The following is a 26,715-nucleotide window of genomic DNA, read 5'->3' as shown; positions in this document are numbered from 1 at the left end:
TTCTGTGAAAGGAAACAGTGAATATGCAGTGTTTTGTTAATCACGCTAAGAACACTGGAAAAAGGGAAATAGTTGGAGCCTTTTAAATGTCGCGTAAAGCAGTTTCTTGATTACACTAAAGGCACTAAAAAAAAAAAAACGCTGGATTATTTTTGTGTTCGGAGATTAATTAATACGAGTGAGTGGGAAACACAGGAAAGAGCCGATTTTTTTTCGTCTTTTTTGGAGGCTGCCAGGCATATATGAGCAACGCGACCTTATCTTGTTTTAGAAAACTATGAGATAAACCTTCACGGCACCCAGACCATCATTTCTACAGCACTCCTATTTACAGTGTGCTCTCATAGGCCCTTCCCACCTCCCACTGTAATTACAGTTCATCCCACCAGTACCTCTTGTCCCCCACGTCAATTTCTTTATCCTTCAGACACCTTCCTTCTTGGGCAAACCGTCTGTGCACCCTTACCACTAATCCTACAAAAACTAATTTCACAGGGCATACCCTCCTGCACAAGTCCCACCGCCCGCCAAACTTCCACCTTTTCCATCCTTTGCTCAGCACTCTATTTTTTTTTTTTTTACCCTCCCTTTGACGGTTTCATGCAACTGCACAGGCCACCATGCGGGTGACGAACTCGTTTCTCTGATGTTTGGGACCACACAGTGCCCGTCAATAGAGAGAGGTATTCTCTTTGAAGACAGGCTCAGTGTAGTCCAAAACTGTAAAAATACAAAGAACTTGATATCTTTCCTGTGTTTCCCTCCCACATAATCTATCCACTTGTCACTGTGAATCAGCCACATTAAAGAAGTTCTTAAACCTTGCTTGACTTATTGAGTGGTGGCGTTTTTGGCATAGCTACTGGTGAATCCTCCCATGTCTTTTGTCTTGGCTGTTATCCGCGGAATGGAAACGGAATGATTTTTCTACTGTCTTTTGCCTTTGCTTTTTAGCGATATTTTTTTTACGAATCAGATCTTGGGGTATGAGAAAAGAATTTATGGATTTTTCCTCTCGAGAAGAAATCGTTCATATATGTCATAAATTCTTATCCAGACAAACTGCGTATCAACTCATAATGCGAAAGCCAGATCATCCCACAAACTGCCTTCCTCTGTTCCTTGAAACTCAAAGGAATGACTTGAAATACATATAAAAAATGTACCCACCTTAACTACAAAGCGATGGTAAAGTACTTGTGGACTAATGCTGCCGTCATTAACTGGTTTGATTCAAAATATCTTTCCTCTGGTTTAATTTCTAGTTAAACGTGCAAGAGCCAAGATCACTTACGGTGTGACAGACTTCAGTAATGTCGTTCTAGTTGCCCTTCCAGCCCAGTGACGTATTTTTTTATAATTTATTTTCGTTACCACGAGGTTCATGTTTAACTTAGAATAGCGTCTAGTTGGGAAAGAGGTTATGAAAGTTATATCATGAAATCCCTCAGTTCGAAAAGCCTCTTCAGAGCTGAATAAAACCGTCTGGCCCTCTGCTAGGCAAAATACGTCACCGGAATGAAGGAATTCAGATGAGAAATAGGCCTATCCACCACAACGGAGCCTTGTTGGTCAATAAGCTGACATATTAGGTACATCACGAGGAGTATTTGTGTGTGTGTGTGTGTGTGTGTGTGTGTGTGTGTGTGTGTGTGTGTGTGTGTGTGTGTGTGTGTGTGTGTGTGTGTTTGTGCTTTATTCATGCTCTCTCCATGTTTATATCAGTTTTGAGGAGATTTTTTGGAACAGGAGAGGTCAGATATCCCCTTCATTATTTTCTTCACTACAACAGCCAAATTAAATAGTCTGATCGCAGCAAGAATAAGATTTTAATTACGTCCTTGGGCTAAAGAGGAAAAGATAAAAGGGTAGGTGATAAAAACAGCTCTGTGACGATGACATAGAATCACTTGTGCCCTCTGAATCGTGGACGTGGTGGATCATAGGCCTTTCTTTTTTCCTCTTGCCACTGCATTAGGAGCCTCATACCCTTAGAGAGAAAGAGGTAGGATTCATCTACTTTCACACTTAACACCTGACTAAAATATTGCTCATTCGCCTGGGTGTGTGCCTGAGAGAAGTATCAGAAGAATCCACTAAACGTCACACCTCATACCACTCTCAGATGTTGCTCAATCGTCGTGAGTTGTGTATCTAGGAGAAGGAAAGGAGAAATCCAGTAATTATCAGCCTCATACTACCCGGAAATATTGTTCATTCCTCCTAGACTGGGTACACAAGGAAGATAAAAGCAGAATCAATTAAACCTCACACCTCATACCACTCTTAGATGTTTCTCATTCCACCTGGATTGTGTGCATATGAGATATATAAATGGAAACCATTAACCTTCACACTTCATACCACCATGAATTATTGCTCCTTACCCTCAGCTGATAGATATAAGTAGAATCCACGAACATTCATACCGCACGTCACCCTGAAATATTGCTTATGTCCTCGGGCTGTGTGCCTAGGAGAGATACAAGTGGAACCCTCTGCCTCTGAAATATTGCTTATTTCTCCTGTGCTGTGTGTCTGGCTTCGGGGTCATGTTATATGAAGCTTCTCAGCATTTTTTCCTTAGCCATATATTATTCAAATTACACCTTCATACTCTCTGCTGTTATGTACCGGTATATGTTCTTACCATCGACATGTCTACCACAGTAATGTACATGAGGATAAAGTGATGGATTCTGAAAAATAAATCGCTTTGAAAGAGAGACTACGAAGTCTCCTATGCCACCTAATATACGACCTTGTATGTCATGAGAAAGGAGGGGATGCGACTCTCAAGACAGGCTCAGTTCACGACACTCTCAAATATGTGACGCTGTTTTTCGACCATATAAGTAGACATTAGCAGGAGGCATACAACCGCATTCATTCCATACTGCTAAATTAATATTATTATTGTTGTTATTTCATGTATATTGTGAACAAAGTCAAAACTAGGAGTATGAAATCCCATCGCCACTTTCAGTTTCAGCGATACATTTCAGCAGTGTAGTTCTTCATGACTCGTATATAGTGGATGTTCATAACCACTTTCATAGCTGTGCAAGCGTTATTGACCACTGTAGGCTTTCACATATAGTATAATATGCTCCTCTCATCTATCACACTGCTTATTGTCTCTAAGTTTGCTCATTATTTCACAAGCGCAATACAGAGTCAGCAGAAGTTGGTGTGGGTGTCCTTGTACGGGGTGTAGAGGCGAGCAGGTGCACTGGTGGTAGAGCAGAGGCCAGTGTCTTGACTCAGTTGGAGGAGCAGATAGTGCCCACGCCCAGCAAGGGTGTGCTGAACATCCCCCTCACACTCAGCACGAGGAGCAGGCCGACAGTGCTCCCTCACTCTTCTCCTCGGTCTCCAGCTTCACACCTTCATTCTGACGTTCACGCTCCTCAAACAAACTCGCCTGTTGACAAAGTCAGTAGTCACTGTATTGCAGCGAAGGGCAGAACAAAATGTAATTGTTCATCACTCGGGTTATTTTGGCCTGTAGAACTAACTATATTTTAAATTCCTAACAATGGCATGCTCCATAAAACTTCAGAACACAACAGTAATGTTAATACTCGTACGTAAGAGTACATGTGTTTAGTTTCGCTATCATGGAGGATGGTGTGAAAGAAATACGAGCCCCAAATGATGTAACGCGTAAATCAAAAGAAACAGCGATGATGTAGTTGAGGATGTAGGAAGCTTAGTGAATGTGACTGGAATGACATTCAGAGTGTAAGAAAAAATTTCCTAACTTATCCTAAGCAGTGACCTGCCTCAGTGTAACTTTCATCACTTAATCTAACCTATTCAGACCTGACGTGGGCGGGAGGTGTCCAATCCACGCCTAAATTAAGACTACCGTAGACTCACCCGCCGCTGCCGTAGGTCTCTGATGAGGCGGGCCAGCGTGAGGAAGGTGTCCTGGACCAGCACGTCGTTCCGACACGACACCTCGAAGAATGGCATGTCGAAGCTCTCCGCGATCTGTGCAGTCAACCAGTATTATGAAGTGACATAAGATCCAAAAACGGACAGAAGTACGAAACTGGGAGAACTATCAACAGCGTGCTTAGTGAAATAGAACACAAAATCATTCACACATCATTCAAGCCCCCGAAATTCAGGCTCCATCTCATGCCAAACCATCTGCACATATTTTCCTTCATTGATGTCCTTCTTTATGCTCTTGCCCGACAGACACAATCGATCCTTTGTCAGTTCCTTAATTTCGTCAACAACCACACATTAATGCTCATAGTGATAAAATGACAGTACCACCTTAGTTTATTAACCTTTCCTGACCTGAGCATAACTGTCTGGTGAAGAGAAAATAAAATATAAATGACATTATACCGAAAGGAAATAAGAGATAGTTACTAACCCATTCAGTGCGAGACCTCTTTCTTAAGCAGCTACCAATAACAGCGACTGGAGACAGAACGAGAAACTTAAAAGAAATCATTGTCCTGATAGGGTTGTACGGTAACTTAAAATTATCATCGCCATGTATTGTGTTTATATTCTGATATGGTAGAAAAGTCATGGCTCATTTCTTAACATAGCGTGATTAGAACAAAAGTAAAGATTATGCACAATCTTATCTGAGTCACAGAACCACATTTATAACGAAGAAGCATAATGAAGCAAAATCAGATTCCTGAGCTGCACTGTGTAAATACACATCTTGGTGGGAGTCAGACAGTAAAGAGGATTGGTGATACGGAGCACAGATGAGTCAGACTTCTCTTCCCTTCCCCTCTCTGTGAGTCATCCATTGCAAGCGAAACCCTGAAAGTAATGTCTGCAGCAAAAGCAACAGCGTGCAGCAAAAGGAACATCGATTTAAAGTCATTCTCAACATAATAACAGAAGGAATCAAACAGAAAATAGCTGAAATGAATTGACAGAAATAATTTGCGAGAAGGTGGGCGCGTCTCCTGCCCTACAGGACACAAATGACTGGCTCTTACTTTCTGTCCTCTTTCCTTGTCCACTGCTCGCTGGTGGCTGCTCACTTCACACTTGTTGCCCGCCAATACCTTTACCACTTCAGGAGGAGCATTCTGAAGCAAGAAATTTAAACTAAACTATGTGTTCGCATTCCTGTCTTTCTTTAGTTCGGGAAAAAAAAATATATAGACAGATAGATGGATAAATAGATAGATAGCAAAACATTAAGAAGCATTTAGATTTTTGAGGCACTAATAAAATCTTCATATATTCAGTTAGCCTAAACTATGACACATTCACGAAGGAAATGCCAGTGACTGGAATGATAATAATACATAATGTTCTGGCGTCACTGAGTACTCGTATGTGGTGTACCTGTGACGATGAGAACTAACTGGGGCAGACCTGTTGGCTGCCATGACTCACCTCCTCTATATTTCTGAGCCAGTACGAGAGGTGGTTGAAAGAGTCTAGGTTGGTGACGTCATAGACCAGCACAATGCCCTGAGCGCCGCGGTAGTAGGCGGTGGTCAGAGTGCGAAACCTCTCCTCCCCCGCTGTGTCCCTGGGAAAGAATTAGGAATGAATGGGTTGTATGTCAACAGAACATATATATATATATATATATATATATATATATATATATATATATATATATATATATATATATATATACAGGTTGACTATCTTGGAGTTGATTCGAGCCACCTTCTCTCCGAACAATTCCGTACAATAAATATACAGATTCCTCAAGTCATAACAGAATATTTACATAAAGGAATATCTACCTATATAACAATCCACATCCAACGTCACAATAGTATGGATCGGAATCAGTCAGAATCTTTCGTCCAGTCTTCTGAAGACTGATATATAGAATCTCCGACTTTTTAACATGTTCACATTTTTCCCCGCTAAAATATCAGACATTATTCCACTTTTCACTTATAATAACTGCTGCACAATATCAGTGCATGCAAGAATACCTGATGTACGTTTAGCATCTACTTATTCGTCAAACCATCACCTGCTTAACTGCTTTCTGTTGTTTGTCAAGATACGCGTGTATACTACTTATGAAAATATGAATAGGTACAATAATATAAAATCGGTATTATCTACGATGTTTATACAAGCGAACACTACCATTATCTCATCATGGATCTGGGCCAGGGTACAGATCGACCCGGTTTTGTTACTGGCTGTAGGATGTTGCGTGTTTCAACAGTCATGACGGGCGCGGTACATGGGAGGGTATGTACAAATTCTTACAAATTCTTCATCCGTGAAATCACCGTGGATAACACGAGGTCTTGAGGCGAGTATATGTAGGCCTGTGTGTGTGTGTGTGTGTGTGTGTGTGTGTGTGTGTGTGTGTGTGTGTGTGAGTGTTTTCGTTTTCATTAAGAACGCATATGAAGGCCTTTTATTCACTGTGGTATAGGAATTCCCGATCTAAATCCCGCCCCTCCCCGTTTTCACGACACGCAGGGAATATGTGGTACCATTCTTTCTCTCCTTACTCCTGTGATGAAAATAGTAAGAAATTGCAAGAATGTGTATGAAGAGGTGTGTGTGTGTGTGTGTGTGTGTGTGTGTGTGTGTGTGTGTGTGTGTGTGTGTGTGAGGGAGAATCATCATGAGCGTGCTGGAGAGAGAAAGAGAGGGAGGGGGGGGGAAGAACCCTTGTTTAAGTTCAAAGAGAGTAGCTGTGGGGGATGGAGAAGGAGGTGTGAGGGAGGAGGGGGGAGGTGGAGAGGAGAAGGAGAGCGTAGTGGAGGGTAGAGAAACACAGGAATAAGAATACGTGACCAAACCTATCAGAATCAGACAACACACAACAAACACGTACAGCCACTTCACAATGTTCCTTAGTTAACTGTTCAATCATTATAAAACTGAACAGCACTTAAACAGAGCACTCAAATCGCCAGGTTCATAAAAGGGGTTGCTGCGCCGAAGTAGTTGAGGGGAGTGGTGGGAGGTGGGGTAGGGGAGGAGGGTTGGGGCTGGGGATAGGAAGGTGGTGAGAGGCTGGTTTGGGGGTGGGAGAGGTGCTTGAAATAAGTATATGTGTCGGAGATGATCAAGTTAAATGTTACCTGTAAATTTGCTGCCCCACCTTTTCCATGATCTTTGTAATTATCTCTTTCAACTTAAACATGGGTTCTTCCCGGCTTCCCTCCCCCCTCTCTCTCTCTCTCTCTCTCTCTCTCTCTCTCTCTCTCTCTCTCTCTCTCTCTCTCTCTCTCTCTCTCTCTCTCTCTCTCTCTCTCTCTCACGTACTGTAATCTTAGCATAATCTTAACATACATTGCACATCTGGACCTTTGACTCTGAAATATCTTATGTCTGAACCATTACAGCTAGTACAGTATAAGAGTAAACCTGCTGTATAATCTAAGGATGGGAATCAGAAGACTGGAAATATGTGAGATATGAGAAGTATTATATCCCAACACTGAATCAGCGTTTGTGGTGTAAGTTAATTTTGTTTTAATATACACATTCAATATATTACTTTTTAAATAGCTACAGCTATTATTATTAACCAAAGTAGCCTAAGTTAAAATACAGGGTGGGCCATAGATAGCACTCCACTGAAAAGGCAACTGACGGTTTCTGAAGCGTTGCATGGGTCAGTCTGCTGGTGAGTGCGTGGGTGTGGCAACGGGAGTTAAAAATGTATAAATATTGCAGGGCTCAGTCTGTTGGTGAGTGCGTGGGTGTGTGGCAGTGGGAGTAGGAAATGTATAAATGTTGCAGGGCAGACATTAATAACACTGATTGGGCGGTCCACGCAACACACGAGTGATCGCCCACGGGAGTAAAGATGTGCATTATTTATTGGCCATCCTGTATACGTAATCTGAAACCAATCAAATCCTAAAGCCTAACAGTATAGTCTCCATAACTAGACAATAATCCGTTGAACCCAGTGACGTCAGCTTTTAAATTTGTTGTTATGATCACCAGTCGATTTGGCTCAGCTTAGGGGAAACTTTTAGATCTCAAGGGAATAGATGTAACCTTAATAATCCCCCTTGTAACCAAAGAGCCCTCAAACGTTCTATAGATAAACTTTTGAAGACAGCAGCGTCATCTTTTAATTGTATTATTGCGATCTCCAAAAGAATTTGTTCAGTTTAAGGAAGACTTCTGGATCTCAAAGGGATATATATAACCTTAATAATTCCCCCTTACAACCAAAAATCCTTCACAAGTTCCAGATCAGTGTTTGGAGAGAAGAGTTAATTATAAACTCTGTCCTCGGGCCGAAGGAATTATCAAATGTCATTCATCTAAAATCTGTCTGTCTTGAAGCAAAGCAGACAAAAATAAAGAATACTCACCAGATTTGTAGCTTTATGGGAACCCCGTCCAAATTCACTATTTTTTGTTTGAAGTCTATTCCTGTAAGAGAAGAATAGCACATTTAGTAACTTGTTAATGAGCTGTGCTGGAATCCTCTCTCTCTCTCTCTCTCTCTCTCTCTCTCTCTCTCTCTCTCTCTCACACACACACACACACACACACACACACACACACACACACACACACACACACACACACACACACACACACACACACACACACACACACACACACACACACACACACACACACACACACACACACACACACACACACACACACACACACACAGCATGGTATGTAATATTGCTGAACTCATACAAGAATCCCGAAGGTCTATATTAAATCGTATCAAATGGAGCTCAGTCAGGTAGAACGATATATGAAGTGTTTCTGGGTAAATACAGCGAACAGAATACAGTGGACGAGGAAGCTAACTTTAACTTGGAAATCGGGGAACTGAAATGGAGTATTAATAACGAGGGACGGGTCAGATCTGGAGGCTATTTGTCGAAGGCCAGTAGTGTGGAGGTGTATGGCTTTGTGAATGCTCCCTGATTCATCCTTTCCCTGGCGTGTCCGTGCCGTGCTGTGTCCTTCCCTTGCCGTGCCCTTCCCTTGCCGTGCCCTTCCCTTGCCGTGCCCTTCCCATGCCGTGTCCTTCCCGTGCTGTATCCTTTCTGTCTAGTGGCCGTTCCGTCAGTGTCATTTCCTTGCCGTGCCCAGTCTCTGTTGTATCCCTTCCGTGTCGTGTCCTTCCCGTGTCGTGTCCATCCCGTTTCGCGTCCTTCTCGTGCTGTGTCCTTTCCCTGCCGTGTCCTTCCCGTGTCGTGTCCTTTCCGTGCTGTGTCCATTCTATCTTGTGACCTTTCTGTCTTGTGTCCATTCCGTGCCGTGTCCTTTCCGTTCCGTGTCCCCTTTGTGCCGTGTCCTTCCCGTGCCGTGCCCTTCTCGTGTTGTCGTCTCTCCGTGCTGCGTTATTGTGTGCCGTGTCATTGCTCAAGTTGACGGTTTTTCTGAGCGTTTTTGAGTCTACATAAACAAAATTCAGGAGATTATGACCTCGAAAATTTTGACCACAGCGTTTTACGAGGACTCATGCCACGATGCGCCAAGATTCGTTTGATCTGATTCGGGATAAACATGAATATTCGAAAAAAAGTGGGTAGTTTTGGACACACAGAGAACAATTACTTGAATCTGATTTGTGTGTGTGTGTGTGTGTGTGTGTTTTAGAGAGAGAGAGAGAGAGAGAGAGAGAGAGAGAGAGAGAGAAGCACGGTCTCCAAATACCCACGTACCAGGGTTTGCTTCCGGAGAATGTGTCATGCATAGTTTTCTCGCATTAATTCCCTCTTTGTGCCCGGGTTTGGAAGAGACGCTATTTGACAGGGTGTGATGTATGTGGGATGTGGTGGTGTGTGGGGTGTGATGTATGTGGGATGTGGTGGTAGGCCGTGGGGTGTGGTATGTGGGGTATGGGATGTGTGGTGTGAGGGTGTGGTGAGTGTGGATGTGTATAGTGTGGAATGTGGGCTGTGGGGTGTGACATAGGGTGTGGTAAATGATGATCGGTGTGTGGAGGCGCCTGGGATGTAGAATGTGTGGGTGGGCCGCAGTATACACACACACACACACACACACACACACACACACACACACACACACACACACACACACACACACACCTGGTGGCCCTCTGGCGTCACACCTGGTCGATATCAGGTCGTTTGTTTCTGCCCTGGCGCCACCACTGCCCTTTACACACCCCAACGCACCCCCTCCCCACCACTGCACCCCTACACACATCCCAGTACAACCCCTCCCTATCTTTACTATCTGCAGACACCCGTACGTACCCCTCTCTAATTCCTTTCTCTCCCCCCACACACACAAACGAACCCTTCCCCACCACCGTTCCCTCACACACACACCCCAACGCATCCTTCCTCATGACTACCCCCTCTCGCACACACCCCAACTCACCCCCCTCCCCACCATTGCCCCACACACACTCCAACGCACCCCCTCTCCACCACCACACCCACACACGCACCCCATTGCATCCCCTCCCGATCACCTCCCTCTCTCACGTACACCCCAACGCGCCCCCTCTCCACCACTTCCCTTCATACACTCACTCCAGTGTATCGCTTCCCCTCCTTTCCCCTCTTTCCTACCAGCCCACCTTACCTGCATTATCTGCCATCGCTCCCCTTCCCTCTTGTGTATTATCTTCAAATCCCGCCTTTCCCTTCCCTTCCCTTCCCTTCCCTCCTCTGCATTATCTACAAATCCCTCACTCCTCTCCCTCACCCCAGTATGATTTACAAACCTCCACTCCCCTCCCCTTCCTTACCCTTTATTATCTACAAATACCTTTTTTTTTTTTTTCTCGCCTTCCCTTTCATTTATTTTCTTCACACCCACCTCTCCCCTTCATTCCCCATAGATTCCCTCCCCTTTCTCCTTTCTGTTTCTCATCTCTCCTCATCCTTTATCTCTCCTCTGCCTCCCTTCTCTTCCCTTCCCTTCCCTCTTCTTCTCTTCGCTTCCCTCCTTTTCCCATCTCTTCCCTCCTCTTCATTTCTCTTCCCATTCCCTCATCACCATGACCTCCACCCCTTCTCCCCCTCTCCTGATGTCCCCTGCCATCTCACTTGCATTATTTGCATAGCACTTCCCCCCTCTTGTCTCCTCCCTCCCTCCTCCTTTCCACCCTCCCCCATCCCTCCCTCTCCTCCTCTATCCTCCCTCCCTCCTGACCTCTATAATCTGCACCTTCCTCCTTCCTCTTCCGCGTCATTTTACCTGTTTCTCCTGTTTGAACAAATGCTTTCAGTAATTCCTTTACATGTTTATATCGTTTCGAAATCATGCCAATGCCTAATGGAACCTTGCTGTGCTTAATCTACGAGTATCTAGCAAGCTCATGCCCCCGTCATTTACATATGTCTCCACCTCGTTCCTCGACCTCATCAAATGGGTTAGAAAGAGCCTCACTATCTTTTCTGTGGTTAGCGACAACTATGCGTATTATATTCCAGCCTAACCGCAGACGATTTTATTCAGTCTAGAGTTATCACAGGAGCATCTGAATGTTATTACTGGTACCATTAACCCTTTCATGATTGGGACCATCTGATATTTAATTCCAACTGACGTCAGAAGATTTTATTCAGCTGAGATTGACTCATAGGAACTTGAGAGTGTTAGTTCTTTGTTGTTTTAATCGTAATCACAGTCACATGGATTAGGATCTCTCTGCATTGGTACGGAACCCAAGAAAAGTAAAACAGTTATTGATTGAGTTGACCTCCTCTTCCTCCTCCTCCTCCTTTCCGTTATTACTTACACGTATTTTGCTTACTCTCCCTTCTTCTCCCCTTGCCTTCGGGTCCATTCTTTCCCCTTTCCTTCTCCCCTTTTTCCATCCTTCCCTTTCCCTCCCCCCCCTTCCCTTCTGTTCAGTTCTCTGTGCTTCCCTTCTTTTCTGTCCGTTTCCCTTCCCTTCCCTTCCTTCCCTTTCACTTCCATCCCCTTCCTTTCCCTTCCATCTCCTTCTCTTTCCTTCCCTTCCATCCCCTTCCCTTCCCTTCCATCCCTTTCTCTTCCATCTCCTTCCCTTCCTTTCTTTCCTTCCCCTTCCGTCCTTGTCTTCCCTTCCTTTCCCTTCCCACCTCTCCCCTCCCCCTCCCCCCACTTCCAAACCCAGATCCATCCCATACGTGAATAGTAGCTTTCTCGTACCCCTCTTTCTGCCTCTTCTTTCCTCTCCCTTCTCCCCTCTGTTATATACAAATCCACCCTTCTCCTTCCTTTCCACCTGTATAACCTACACATCATATCCGTTCACTGCTTATAAATGGCTGGTGGTCATAGGCAGAGGGAAAAACAAACTGAGGAAGACAGATGCATAGCTAATTAAATGTGTACATGAGAGACTGAAAATCCAGGTACAATTTTGGCTCTCTTTTGTTTAGTTTTTGTGGTAAGAGCTACCCCTTTTTACGCATTCAGTATTGTCCTTCTTGTAAAAAAAGAAAAAAATAGTGCTGCATACCTGTCATGATGGAGGATGGATACAGGCAGAAAGTTAAGAGGAGCAGTGACCAGTATAAAACACACACACACACACACACACACACACACACACACACACACACACACACACACACACACACACACACACACACACACACACACACACACACACACACACACTCAAACAAACAAACAAACACGGACAGACAGACAGACACAAATTGAGATGTGACACTGCACATACGAGAGGAAAGCTGAAAGGAATCATGAGAGATGGAGAGTTGATGAGACAAAAAGTCCTGTTTAAAAAAGCTTTATGTGCGCTCCCCTCCACATACAGACAGACACAGACATGAAAGCTGGGTCCCACACGAGGGTGAATAAGGTCCCTGAACAGAGCCATCAATCGAGCTGGGTTAAAGGTAATATACACTCGATGCAGCCGACTGATTTTGCGAAAGGAATAAAATGATCCAGGGTATATAATTAGATAAAGACCCACTGAGGATACCGAGAGATAACGAGGGACTGAGTTGAGGTGTGTTTTGCTGATACTTGGACGTCTTCCCTTCCCTCCTTTCCCCGCCTTGCCCACTCCACCTATCCGTTGTCTCCCCTCCCTTCCCACCCTCCCCTCCCCTTTCCTCCTTTCCCACCCTACCCTTCCATTTCCTTTCTTCCCACCCTACGGTACCTTCCCTGTCTTCCCTCCTACCCACCCCTGTCATTCGCTCACTTCCCACACCACCTTTCCCCTTTCTTTCCCTCCCTTCGTACTCCACCTTTTCCCTTCCTTTCCTTCCCATTTCCACCCTACCCTACCCTTCTTTTCTCTCCCTTCCCACTCTACTCCCCTTCCTTCCCCTCCCTCCCACCCTTCCGTCACCCTTCCCTCGCTTTCCTTCCCACTCTGTCCTCCCCTTCCCTCCCCTCCCTTGACACCCTACCTTTCCCTTCCCTCCCTGGCCACCCTCCCCTCCCCTTCCTTTCCGCTTCACATTTCCTTTTCACTCCCCTCCTTCTTCTTCTCTCCCCACCACCGCCTCTCCCACACCCCTCCCTCCCTGCCCCCTCATCATCAGACTCCCCAGCCCAGCCCAGTGGCCCAGTTATCATGGCGGCTTTTGTATTATTCACTCGCCTCCCCGCTACTCCAGCATAGATTTAATTTCCTTTTTTTCGCATAAATATTACCTGATGAAGCAGAGGGAGGGGCAAGGGGGAGTGGGAGTGAGGGATAGGGGGATGGGACGAGAGAGGGAGTGGAAGTAGGGTGAGGGAGGGACGAGATGGAAGAACTCGAGAATAGGATGAAGACTAGGATGAAAACAGAGAGATGGAGGAATGAAGGTAGGGAGAAAGGGATGAGGGACGAGAGTAGGACGAGGGATACAATGAAAGTAGGATGATGAAGGAACCAGAGTAGGGGCGTGGATGAATTTAAAGTATTGGAAGGACGAGGCTAGGAAAGAGTTAAGAAAAAATAGTGGGGAGTGAAATGACAACAGTAGGACGAGGAATGGGATGAAAGTAGGATGGTGGAGGAACGAGGGTAGGGCATGGGTGAAAGTAAGGTGTTAGAACGAGGGGGATAGGGGAGAGTTAAGAAAAATTAGTGGGGAGTGAAAAGAATGAAGCAGTAAACGCTAACATATACCAGTACAACTAATATATATATATATATATATATATATATATATATATATATATATATATATATATATATATATTTGTGGTAGGTGGTGGCGACCATCATCCACTCACTTGATGTAGTGCTGCCTACTTCCTTAGCTTTTATCATTCTTTTTCTGTGTCTGCCCTCCTCTCTTCCTATTTCTCCTGTCACTTCTTATTCCTTTTCTTTCCTTTACAGGTGGCTTTACATTGAGTGACAAACCAAATGGTTTCCTGTAAGCCAAGAAACCATTTACAACGCTGGGTGGTAACCATATAACCAAACCATACGTGCTCCCTACGTGTCCACAAGTGGGTTGGTGGAGGGTTGGTGCCTCTCTCTGTAAAACAACTAACTCAGCGTCAAATGGCCACCCTACGGGATTATGGTGTCTGGCAATATATATATATATATATATATATATATATATATATATATATATATATATATCCCATCCCATCCATCGCCAGACGCCATGTATCCCAAACGGGGTGGTCAAGGGCTTAGAGTTAATTGTTTTACAGGGAGGGGCACTAATCCTCCACCAACCCCACTTGACACGTAGGGAGTTATGCCAACAGCATCTGGTGTTCCCAGGCGGTCACCCATCCAAGTACCAACCAGACCCAACGTTGCTTAACTTCGCTTATCGGACGGGAAGCGGTGTACTCAACGTGGCATGGCCGTTATAAAATCATCATCATCATCATCATCATCAGCCGTTTGAGTATCCACTGCAGGACCGGCCTATCCCGACCGAAGTCGGGAAGATACAGCCAGTGTATCTCTACCAAGTGGCTTAGGCTGTCTGGTAGAGACTGTATGTAGGGTGTGAAGTGCTTGTAAGTGTAATTGTAATGTTGTGGTGGCTTTGGATGTGTGTGTAGTCTGTGAACCAAGTGTAATCGGCCCGCGCAAGCCGACTGGGTGCGAGCATACTTTATAGTATGCGACACTATATATATATATATATATAAGGTGTATACAAGGTTTCTACGACCCTGCGAATTTTATCCAAGAACTAAAAGAATATCAGTGAGAAGTGAAGAGAATGAAAAGAATTTCATACGTATAGTCGGTTTAATAATATCTGATAATTACCAGAATAAATTTGGCAAGTAAAATTAATTAAAAGATATACGGTAAAACTTTTAATTTTAGTGCGGGGAAGTACAGTACAGGCAGAATTTCTGTTTTGATGCAAATAATGCCTATCACCAAAATAATTATGTTGAATGAAATGAATTAAACTACCGGGTATATTTAAAACTTTATCATCGTACGTAAATAAATGCACATAAAAAGAACTATCATTTGAACTACAGCGTTTTATTGTTGGTTTTTATATAAACATTAATTGGGCCAAATTTCTCTCAACAGTTACGGCTTCGAGCATAACTGATGGTTCCAATCAGGCGAGTCATCTATAGGTCTTCTGGCCACAGTTTGGGCAGATTTCATTATTACCGTTATAAACTGTAATTTAGGTGGTAGATGGGGATGACCACCATATTCTCGCTGGACGCAGACTATTTATTCCCAGTTCACTTTACAGTAAGAGATGTTATCACTGCAGGGTGAGTAATTTACAGTACATTATATTTCATTTCACCATGATGGATTTTATTGTTGCAATGGCAGTTTGCGTCTTGTCAGATCAGGTGTCAGTATTACCATTACGCTTTGAAATTTTTGACAATATATTATTACCATTGCAACTGTAAAATTTAAATTAGATATCAAAAGTAGCCTACCACAAGAGTCTGGAAAACTGAAATCAGATATCATTACCACTATTGCATTCTTGGCCATTTAGACTGGATCTCACCATCACCACTGCAGCGTGAGTAATTGGTTGGAGGGAGGGAGTCGATAGGGATTGTGAGAGCTGTCTTTATTTTGGTGAGCGTGTCGAGAGGCGCCGCCCAGCAGACACTGTGGCGACGAGGTAGAGGCCAGGGGAGGGGACGGGAGGAGCGGGAGGGGAAAGGAGGACGAAGGGAGTGATACGAGAGGAGGGGGAATGGGGGAAGGAGAGGGAGACGAGGGGAATGATGCGAGGGGACTGGGGATTTAGAAGGACGGAATGAGGGGGATTAGGGGAGGGTGAGGGGGGACGAGAGTAGGGAGATGAAGGGGGGATGAGAGGAAGGAGGAGGGAATTGGGGCTAGGGTTGATTGAAAAGGACGAGGGAAAGGGGGCGCGTGTAAGGTAAGGGAAGGGACAAGAGGAGGGTGAGAAGTCAAGTTGAGAGGGGGAAGAGGGGGGGGGCGTAGGTAAAGTGAGAGGGGGAAGAGGAAAGGGGAAGGTGAGGGCAGGGAAAGAGGAGGTTCAAGAGAAGAGGAGCCGAGAATAGGATGAGAAACGGGAAGCGAGAAGTGACACAGGGAAGGAGAGAAAGCAGTACACAAACAGCAACATATTTATTGGTTTTTTAAAGGCTATTTCCTGTGGAGTTGGCTAAGACCACCTAGTACATGCGTCTAGATAAGAAGAGCAATATAAGCAATTTTCCCAACACCCATCCCTTCAGTTTATGCCGGCAGGAAAAGTGTGCAAGATCATAATGCAATATAGATAGTCCAAGAAATTTTGATAGGAAAAGATCAGTGAAGAATATAAAGGATTCTAAACTGTCTTCATCAATAGAGAAAAGTAAAAGCAAGCTAATATCCTGTTCATTGTAGTGTTACGCTATACCTGTATCACAAGAGAGAAAGACTATAGCAAAGACGGAGCGAGAATAGAAAGGATATGGCGAGTGTAGAACGAGGGTAGTATGGAGTCAGGACTGGGCCATATTCTGATTAGTACTGTAGGATTCGTACCGTAATGCCTTTTCCTTGGCGATTTATTGTGCCTCTTGCCGCATGATATTCTCATTCATTCATTCATTGCCAGACGCCATGTATCCCAGACAGGGTGGCCAAGGGCTTAGAGTTAATTGTTTTACAGGGAGGGGCACTAATCCTCCACCAACCTCACTTATTCTCTTTTATGTTATTTATGTATTTTCAGTACAGACACAGTTTGCCTGAGTGACGTATAAGAGGACAAGAAGGTTTAATGAGCACAAGAAGTTGTTAAGTAAGAGGTGTTGCGAAGTCTCCTATGGGTACAAAGAGGATATGAAGGTGTAATAAGCACAGTAAGTCGCCAAGTGAGAGGTATTGCGAAGTCTCCTATGCACACAAGAGGATGAGGATTAAGAAGGTGTAATAAGCACAATAAGTCGTCAAGTGACAGGTGTTGCGAAGTCTCCTATGTGTACAAGAGGAAAAGAGGGTGAAATAAAGCACAATAATTCGCTAAGGAAGAGGTGTAACGAAGTCTCCTGTGCCGCCTAGAACACAGCCCTGTGTGGAGGCTCTCATACACTCCACCCTGATATACAGTATAGTCCACCTCCTAAATCCGTGAGCCGCCAAGACAAGGACACAAAGCGAATTGCCTCACAAACTTTTCCAGACTCTTAAACGTCCACAGGAATAAACAGTGTACGTACGGACGGCTGCAGCGGTTGGTTGGTTGTCGGCAAAATGCATGCTTTGTACTAGAAAAAAAAAATTAGAAGAAAAAATGTTGTTTGTAATCTCTTAATTATATTGACGTCCTATTTACTGTACCATTACCAAGGCCAAACGATTTTATTCAGCTTAGCAACAATTTCGTATGGCAGAAGCAGTCTCTTGTAATGTATTCAGAACAATGACTATTTATTTATATTACGGTATTTATTTATGTACATATTTACGTAATTATCTTATTCATTTCTTGTTTATTTATTTTTATTATACCCACACCTAATGATTGTATACAGTGAAGGTTTTAACCCTTTGACTGCGAATTACAATCTTTACGTTTGATTTCGGCTAACCATATACAATTTTCCTATGCACAAGAGAAACCTAGAGTACCACAAAGTAAAAAAAAATAAGTAAATAAAAACTCACGATTAATTTTTGGCCGAGGATAATGGAATTCGTACTGAATTCCATCTTAAGACGGAGGATAATACCCAGCTCAGAGAAACCCACCAAAGCGAAAAGGTAAAAGTACCACATGCAGGAACTCTCAGCATCTCTTCCCTGTTGTTCCTGCAGGCAGAGTGAACACAGCCAAGCCAAATCACTCTGCCTGCTGAGTTAATTACAGGCCGCACGCAGGGAGGAAATTGCACCGATCATTGCTGCTCCCGTCATGGTATATTTAGCTCGGAAAAAAAAAAAGAAAAAAAGGTGGGGATGGTCTGGAAGTCGAGTTGTGCAACCTTCACTTTGTTTCTTATGCATGTATTGGCACTCGGGGCAGCACCCATGACCACAGCTTAACCAGTTGATTCCAATGACAAGCCTTTTCATTACTATTGATTCCAATGACAAGCCTTTTTATTACTGTTGATTCAAATGACAAGCCTTTTTATTACTGTTAATTCCTTGACAAGCCTTTTTATTACTGTTGATTCCAGTGACAAACCCTTTCATTACTGTTGATTCCAGTGACAAGCCTTTTCATACCTGTCCCCGCCCCGGAGGGGCTGGGGGACGGGTATTGTTTTCACTTGGTTTATCTATTTGTTTGTTTGTCTGTCTGTCTGTATGTCTGTTAACAACTTTACGCGAAAACTACTGGTGCAATTTTGACTAAAATTTCAGGGATGATGGGCTATGACATTCTGATCACCTGATTAGATTTTGGGTCAGACTGGGCGAAGGCCTAGGCTGTAGGCCCAAAAAAACGTTAAAAAAATCGTTTTCTTCGCCATAACTCTTTCAAATTCGTCATATCGACATGAAACCAAAACATTAGCGTGCATCTTTCAAACCTGCATCCTGTAACATGCCTTATAACATCAGGGGGTCACTCCCCCAGTTATCGGTAGGGAGTCAATGTCAGGTGGGCCGAGCCTAAAATTTCAAATGGGCCTAAAATCGTCAGTTTTCACCAGATTTACTCCAAATTTGATATGTGACATCTTTGACTAGATATCCTGTTGTGTTTATACATCAGCACTAAAATGACAGCCGGGGACTGGTTTTCTATGCCTTGGCACCGATTCTTCTGTTTTCTATAGTAATCTCAAAGAATTATTATTCAGATTGGGACAGTCCTTTAATGTTAAAAGTTCTTGAGTTTTTATTATTATTTTGATAATTGAATAGCAGTAGGAGTTAAAGATGAGTACAGGGAGTTGATCTTGATTTATTATCTTCAGAGAAAGTCATAAGTTGAGCAGCGTATGTATTACAGAGACTTAATATACTAAGTACCGGGTAAGTCTAATTGGACCCCTCTTCTTATTCACTCTCTCCACTACCTGTCGGTTCTATAGCTAACCTCCTTCTGAGCTCTGCTTCCTAAATTCTGGTGTAGCAGGGGTCGTGTCACGTGTGTTACACTGTTGTTGAAATGGTCTAGAAGCCTGTGTGTGAGTTTGTGTGTATGTGTGTGTATGGTCACTAGGCATTGTTCGTATGCTTATCTCGCTGACACATTACCTATCTCATCCCCTGACTTGCTGCTTCCAGTGTATTGTCAACATTTCCTAACTTACACTTGCAAGCTCATATCCCGTTCCCAGGCTTGCCTGGTGCTCTGTCTATCTATCTATCTATCTATCTTTCATGTTTTCTACAATTAATTGTATTTATAATATGGAGTCCTTACAAGAGGATATATACGGAAGCTAACTCCTCTGGTTTGAAAATCTCTCTTAAGCTGGTATAATCATATGGGATTTTTTCTAATGCAAAAAGAAAATACAAAATGTTAGATGCCTGCAAAAAGTTGTCATTTCTAGGGAAAACTGAGCATAAGAAAGCCAACTCTCAAGATCCGTTCATTTTTTGTCTATTCACATTACATTTAAAAGGTCGGAGATTATAGGCAGATGGAAATGCAGATTTTAAAAGGCAGTTGCTGAGTTTACCATTTGGAAATACGAAGAACCGAGAGTAGCCTATCATTAATCCTTGCATCGTAGAAAGGGATAGTATAAAGTGAGAGCGGGTTACTAGATGAGTACTGCGTCCCCGCCGCAATGGGCGAAGGATGTATGCAGTTCAGAAGAGCAGGGAAAGAGACGTAACGTATTCAACTGATCGATTGCTTTACGATAATAGACTTCCCCAGAACAGAAAAATCGTATGCCATAAGAAAGAGTACCGGTATTACTGAGAAGACGCTGTGGCAATGAACGAGTTCATGGAGACTCACCCGTTCACTGCTAGAGGACTTCACTGCTATGAACAGAGTCGTGTGATCGTAGCAAGAATATAGTAGAAAAGGCGTAATCGTACTGCAGGGGTTAAGTCTACACAGCTTCACACGATCACAATACAGACACAGTTCCTCACAGTCGCTCACAGTATAAGTACACACAGCCTCCTCTCAGTATACGTAAACATAGTCCCCCACGATACAGGTACACACAGCTCCTCACAGTACAAGTACACACAGCCCCCTCACAGTATAAGTCCACACAGCCCTTCACACTATTAGTACACACAGAATAAGTACACAGGGTTCCACACAGTGCAAGTTTACAGTTTCCGTAGAGAAGTGCACACTGTATAAGTTCACACAGTCCCTTGCAGTATAAGTACACAAGGTCTCTTACAAAATAAATACATTCACCCCCTTTTGTAAAATAAATCCACGCAGCGCCCGACAGTAAGTCCACACAGCCCCCAGTGGCCCTATCACAGCCCTCAGAAGTGGGAAAGTCAGAGACCAGCCGAGCGAGGAAAGTTTGTGGTGGTGAGAGTGAGTGCTGGCCCAGACCTAAATGAGCCAGCCCACGCCACTGCCAGGGATGGGTGAGGGCTGGGGCGAGAGAGCAGGGGTGAGGTGCCTAGGGTGAGAAAGCAGGGATGAGAAGGCTAGAGTGAGAAAGCTAGGGTGAAGCGGTTGGGGTGAGGGAACAGGGGGTAGAGGGGCATAGGATAGAGGGGCAGGGGTGTGGGGATAGAAGTGAGGGGCAGGGGTAAGACGATAGGATTGAGGAGGTAGGAGTGAGAGAGCATGGATGGGGAGGCAGGGATGATGGGGACAGGAGATGAGGGCAGGGGTGAGGAGCAGGGGTGAAAGGGACTGGGAATGAAGGGGCAGGGGATGATGGGGGCATTGGGCACTGTGACTGTATTTCCTCGCTCTCAGGAAAACGGTGGTGGAAAAAATGGTTGTATTAGGTTAACGTAGAGTAGCTTTGCTATGTTAACTGGACTAGGTGAGTTTAGGTCAGATTGTGCTGGGGTAAGTTAGACTGGTTTAAGTTAAGTTAGAGTGGACAAGGTCATGTTAGTTTACGTTGGGCTACTTTAAGTTAGGCCAGGTTGCGTTAGATTTGATTGGGTTGGTATATATTAGCTTACATTGTGCTAGGTTTTATCAAATTAAGCTGGATTGGCCAGGATTGAGTTAGAATGTGCTGTGTTACGATTAACGGTGTATTGAGTTAGGTTAGGCAATGTTGGATTATGCTACAGTGCCACGTTAAGTCTGTCTGGACTGGGGTGGGTTATATTAGTATGTAGCAAGTTAGGTTAAGTTACGCCGGGTTGAGCTGGAATGAGATGAATTAGACTTGATTGGGTTGGATTAGGTAAAGGCTGCAGGTTAGATTTAGACAAGTTAGATTTTATTATGGTGGCGTAGGTTAGCAGTTATCGGTAGGTTAAATCGGCTCAGGCCAAGATAGAGTATATTCACCTCACTAAATTAACCTGGATTAGATTAGCCTGGATTCCATAAGATTAGGTTTGGCTGGATAGGCTGGGTAGACTAGGATAGATATTTAATGTTACGAGGTTTGGAAGTGGTGTGCCTGGAAACACAAATGTAGTGCAGGGTAAAAAGTGGAAAATATAGTGATGGCAGAGGTGACTCCTGACAACGGCATGGTTTGTTTACTGCAGAATAACAGTCTGGACTATACGCATTTTACTCCATCTCGGCATAAAGCTGCCATTTTTCTCTCTTGAATGCTGAGTTGCAAATGTAGATTAATACTTGAATATGATGCTGGTCACGATGGAGTTCTGTGGAAAGGATGTTGAGTTATAGCATTATCTTTATCTGCCACTGAGCTAATTGGGCCAAGTTAAAGTGAAAGAACTGTAAATAATGAGTTAACATCAAGGTACCGTAATTCCGAGAGACGTAGTTAACGGGACGCTTGCAGGCATTTATATATATATATATATATATATATATATATATATATATATATATATATATATATATATATATATATATATATATAATTTAGCTGACATTAATAAATATGACTGAGTTTTTATCCCATCAATTTCTAAGCTACACTGAGTTGAACTGTAGAGCTTTTCCTCGTCGGTGGAGGTGAAATTTTGACGATCGGTACGGCCACACTAGAAACTATGTATTTTGATTTTACCCCCTGAGAAATCTCATGGTCAGAACGTATTATGACTTAAATATCTCTTCATGTTTTATTATGAGGATTTGAGAGTAAATATGGTTAACATACCAATTACTGAATCTTGATGTACAATGAATGCAATAAATCAAATAGGATAAGAAAATAAAAGGAAACACGAGCCATCTGACAGAGCAAAGCCATAGCAGCTCCGAAGCCAATCAGTGGAGACGAGAGGGAACGGTATTTAATCAAAAGCGTATCGAAAGAGACGAGAAAAAAAAAGACAGAAAGAAAACACAATAGCCATCCTTCCTCCGCCTTCCTTCCTTCCTCCCCCCTCCCTCTCTCCGCCTCCCTTTCTTTCTTCCTCCCTCCCTCCATAATGATAACATAACTTTCCCTGGATGACGTCAGCAACCAACGCCCTCCATCTTGCCGTCAGCCAGAAATAAAATTACTCTTTATTTTTAACCACTGTGCTCCCCTAAGCTGAATAAAATCGTCTGGCGGTAATAATAATCCTAACCATCATCATCATCATCCCGACCTCTTTTCCTCACCCAAAGATGGAGTGGGAGCAAGAGAAAAGGCACGACAGAGTGAGCACCAACCAATACCGTAGCATGCCGAATGAAATGGGCCACACATTCATTCGCTCACCGTTCAAGCCCATGGAATCCTGAACGTTGCGGTACTGAAAAGGTTAAGGGAGATTGATTCAAGTAATATCCTTGCCTGAGTCCTTCACTAAGGGTAATAAATAAAAAAAAAATCGATTACCTGTTCTTTACTTTATGCCATTATCAGCCGATTTTAATATCTTAGTTATTTTTTATTTTTTTTTTATTTTTATTTTTAGCTGGAGATGTTAGATGCAGTATTCATTGGCCCCTTCAGTATTTGCGATCTTTCCTGTGTTGAATAAAACTGCCTGGTAATGATCAGAATAAAATATGTTTGTCGGAGCGAAGGAGCTAAATAAACAAGTAAGTAAATAATAATTGAAATCGTACTACCGTTGAGATGTCGAGGACTGGAGTGCAGTATTGTTTAAATTTTGTTTATTTTAATTTCTCTGAGATAGTCGTCCTTCTTGCAGTTTATTTTCTGTTCCGACTCGACACTGTTTCCGCAGAACTTCTTCGTGACTAGCACCATTTCACGGTATAAACTTCTTGTTGTGTCTCAGAAGCCTAGGTGAAGAGACGGCAGTTGTAAGCCAAATTAAAGTAAAGGGAGTATAGAGGAGGGCAACAGGGACGAAAAAGAGAACACCGGAGACATACTCGTAATTATCAACCCTGCTCTAGTCAGCATCACCACAGTTCCCCTACCTTCATTTTCCCCTTCAATGTACCTTCATTCCCATATCCTCAGTGATCTCATTCTTTCCTAGGGCCTCTCTCTCTCTCTCTCTCTCTCTCTCTCTCTCTCTCTCTCTCTCTCTCTCTCTCTCGTTGTTTCTATCTATATATCTATTTTTTGTTGTTTCTGTCTGTCTACCTATCCATCTATCTTTCTCCCTTCTTTTTATATCATAATTCCCGTTCCTTCATTTTACCGCTAATGTGCCACAACCTTCACTCTCATGCCCTTTTTAATCTCGTAATTTCCACTGGTCTCATTTTCCCTGTAATATCCCATCACCTTCAGCCTCATTATTTTCCTTAACCTATTTTCCTCCTCAACCATCTTTTTCTCTCGTATATTTTTATTAACCTCATTTTTCCCCCTCCACCATCTTTCCCTCTTCCATAGTCTTACTGATCTTATAATTTTTCACTTCTTTCATAATATTTCTTCTAATGTACACCTACCTTCATTTCTGCCTTTTTTTGGGGGGTGGGGTGGGGTTATACTTTCCACCGTCTTCATTTTCCTTCTAATGCTCCCTTACCCGTGTTGATCTCACAGTTTCTACACTCTTTATTTTCACTCATGCCCCACCGTCTTCACACCCATGCGCATTATTAAGACCATAATTTCCACTAGGTTCATTTCCCCTCTGATCTCCCACTAAACTGTACCTTTTCTTACTTTAACTTGGCCCAGATTTCCACCCTTTTTTAGGTTTATTTCTCGTAGCTCAGTGGCAGAAAAAGATAATACCAAGGCTCTTCATCCTCTCCATAACGCTTCTTTGTGACTAGCATCATACACTACAGTTAATCTATTGTTACAACTCAGTACAGTATTCAAGATGGAAAGATGTCAGATTTAGGTCAGGTTAGAGTTAAACGAGTATAGTCATAATTTCTGCTACCTTTACTCTCCTAATATGGCACTACCTTCACGTCCATATCCTATTATATCCCATTAGACCCACTACGTTTATTCTTCCTTCCCCTCATTTTCATCACATAACTTCCATTCCCTTTATTTTCCTTTAGATGCGAAACTACTCGTACTTTCCCTCCCATATCCTTTCTGTTACTATAATTTCCGTCTTTCACATTTCCTTTCCCCTCTCCTCTCACTCCAGTCGCCCTGATTTTTTTTCCCCCGCCAACTCACATCGCTGCATTCTGTCCTCATCATCCATATCTCTCTTCACAAGCATTACCAGTTCTCTTAACATCATTGATATCAAGAATTTTTTCACTGCTATTGCATCTTTCTGTATAATCTTCCTGCCGTCAGATGATTGTAATAAACTTTGGAAGGATCTGCATAATGGTTCAGGGTAATGAAGGCTAAATCTAACTCGTCCTGCTCGAAAAGTTGCTCCTAAAGTAATAGTATAATAATAATAATAATAATAATAATAATAATAAGTCCGTTGGTTGCAGTAACATGTGGCGGCCATTTAGTGATAAGGTTAAAAACTTCACAACGATGACACGTTTTACATTTTTTTTTCAGTCCTCCCTCAGACGATTTTAGTCATCTTAGGAGAGGAAGGGTTAGATACGGCCCTCATTAACCCTTCCAGCGCGAGAGGTCTTTATCAAGCTGAGTAAAATTGTCTGATAGCAGTAAGAATATGAAGATGACGCCACTGGGAGTATGGGATATAACAGCTACACCATATTGACGACTTTTACGTTACGTCTTGCTTCCTTCAGACGATTTTATTCAGCTTGAGACTTTGAACTGAGAGGGTTTGTATAGACTTTGCTGCTACCATCACTACGATAATATTAAGTTTGGTAACACCATCTGGGGAAAGCAGGGCGTGGAAAAAAGAAAGTTACCGAAAAAATTACTCTTGCCAGGTCTCTTCTGGTTACTGAAAAAATTACTTTTGCCAGGTCTCTTCTGGTTACTGAAAAAATTACTCTTCCCAGGTCTCTTCAAGTTACTGAAAAAATTACTCTTGCCAGGTCTCTTCTGGTTACTGAAAAAATTACTCTTGCCAGGTCTCTTCTGGTTACTGAAAAAATTACTCTTGCCAGGTCTCTTCTGGTTACTGAAAAAATTACTCTTGCCAGGTCTCTTCTGGTTACTGCTAACATTATTCCTCTGCCTTCACTCCCATGACTTTTTTGCTCATTCCGTGCTACCGTAATATAGGCCAACTCCTCTCCCTTCCCTGCTTTACACTTTCCTGCCAGCCCTCCTTTTGCCAGCACTGCCCTAATTACCATACTTTCCCTTTCCCTTTACTCTCATCCCAACTCTCCTTTTCCCAACACTACCATAACTACCATATTTTCCCTTTACATTTACCCTTTCCTACCAACTCTTTTATTGCCACCACTACCATAATTACCATACTTTCGCTTTACCTTTACTCTTTCATCCCAACTCTCCTTTTCCCAGCACTACCATAGCTACCATACTTTACATTGACTCTTTCCCACCAAGTCTCCTGTTGCCACCACTACCATAACTCCCATACTTTCGCTGAACCTTTACTTTTTCCAGCCAACTCTCCTTCTGCCATTACTACCATAATTATTCTTCCTTCAGCTTCATATCTTTATCCATCTCATTCATACTTCTCTCTTCATTACCATCATGTTTTTTCTTGCTATTTTTCATTAATATTATTGTAGTTTTTCTCCCTTCAGCGTTACTGTCATGTCCTCTCTCTCTCTCTCTCTCTCTCTCTCTCTCTCTCTCTCTCTCTCTCTCTCTCTCTCTCTCTCTCCACCGAATCTGCCATAACCATAAATTTGCCCAACTCTCTTGCCGTCAGCGCTGCCATAACTCCTCCGCCATCACTCCCATAACTCCCATAAATAATTCCTTCATAGCTCTTCCATAATCACCTTTACTACCTCCACTTCTATAACCATTATCTTATCATTTTTCTTC

General features: G+C 43.1%; 1 protein-coding gene and 1 non-coding gene across 2 annotated transcripts in view; both read right to left on the bottom strand.

Moving 5' to 3' along the window:
- Positions 1–2,715: 2,715 nt before the first annotated feature.
- Positions 2,716–26,715, bottom strand: part of RabX4 (RAS oncogene family member RabX4) — an 88,390-nt gene continuing 64,390 nt past the window's right edge. Inside the window, exons 2-6 of the mRNA XM_080276112.1 lie at positions 8,316–8,376; positions 5,389–5,527; positions 4,983–5,075; positions 3,883–3,996; positions 2,716–3,424 (exon numbers count right to left, since the gene is read on the bottom strand). Coding sequence (XP_080132238.1) covers positions 3,326–3,424; positions 3,883–3,996; positions 4,983–5,075; positions 5,389–5,527; positions 8,316–8,376 — 506 coding nt within the window. The 3' untranslated portion in view covers positions 2,716–3,325. The remainder of the gene's footprint in view (positions 3,425–3,882; positions 3,997–4,982; positions 5,076–5,388; positions 5,528–8,315; positions 8,377–26,715) is intronic.
- LOC145404789 (5S ribosomal RNA) lies at positions 14,629–14,747 on the bottom strand. The gene has a single exon (XR_013898244.1). It is a non-coding gene; the product is annotated as a 5S ribosomal RNA (ribosomal RNA).

This window comes from Coenobita brevimanus, chromosome 64, assembly GCF_032717465.1.
Source record: "Coenobita brevimanus isolate Jiangsu-jjx chromosome 64, ASM3271746v2, whole genome shotgun sequence".
NCBI lineage: Eukaryota > Metazoa > Arthropoda > Malacostraca > Decapoda > Coenobitidae > Coenobita > Coenobita brevimanus.
This window is presented reverse-complemented; position numbering and strand designations above follow the sequence as displayed.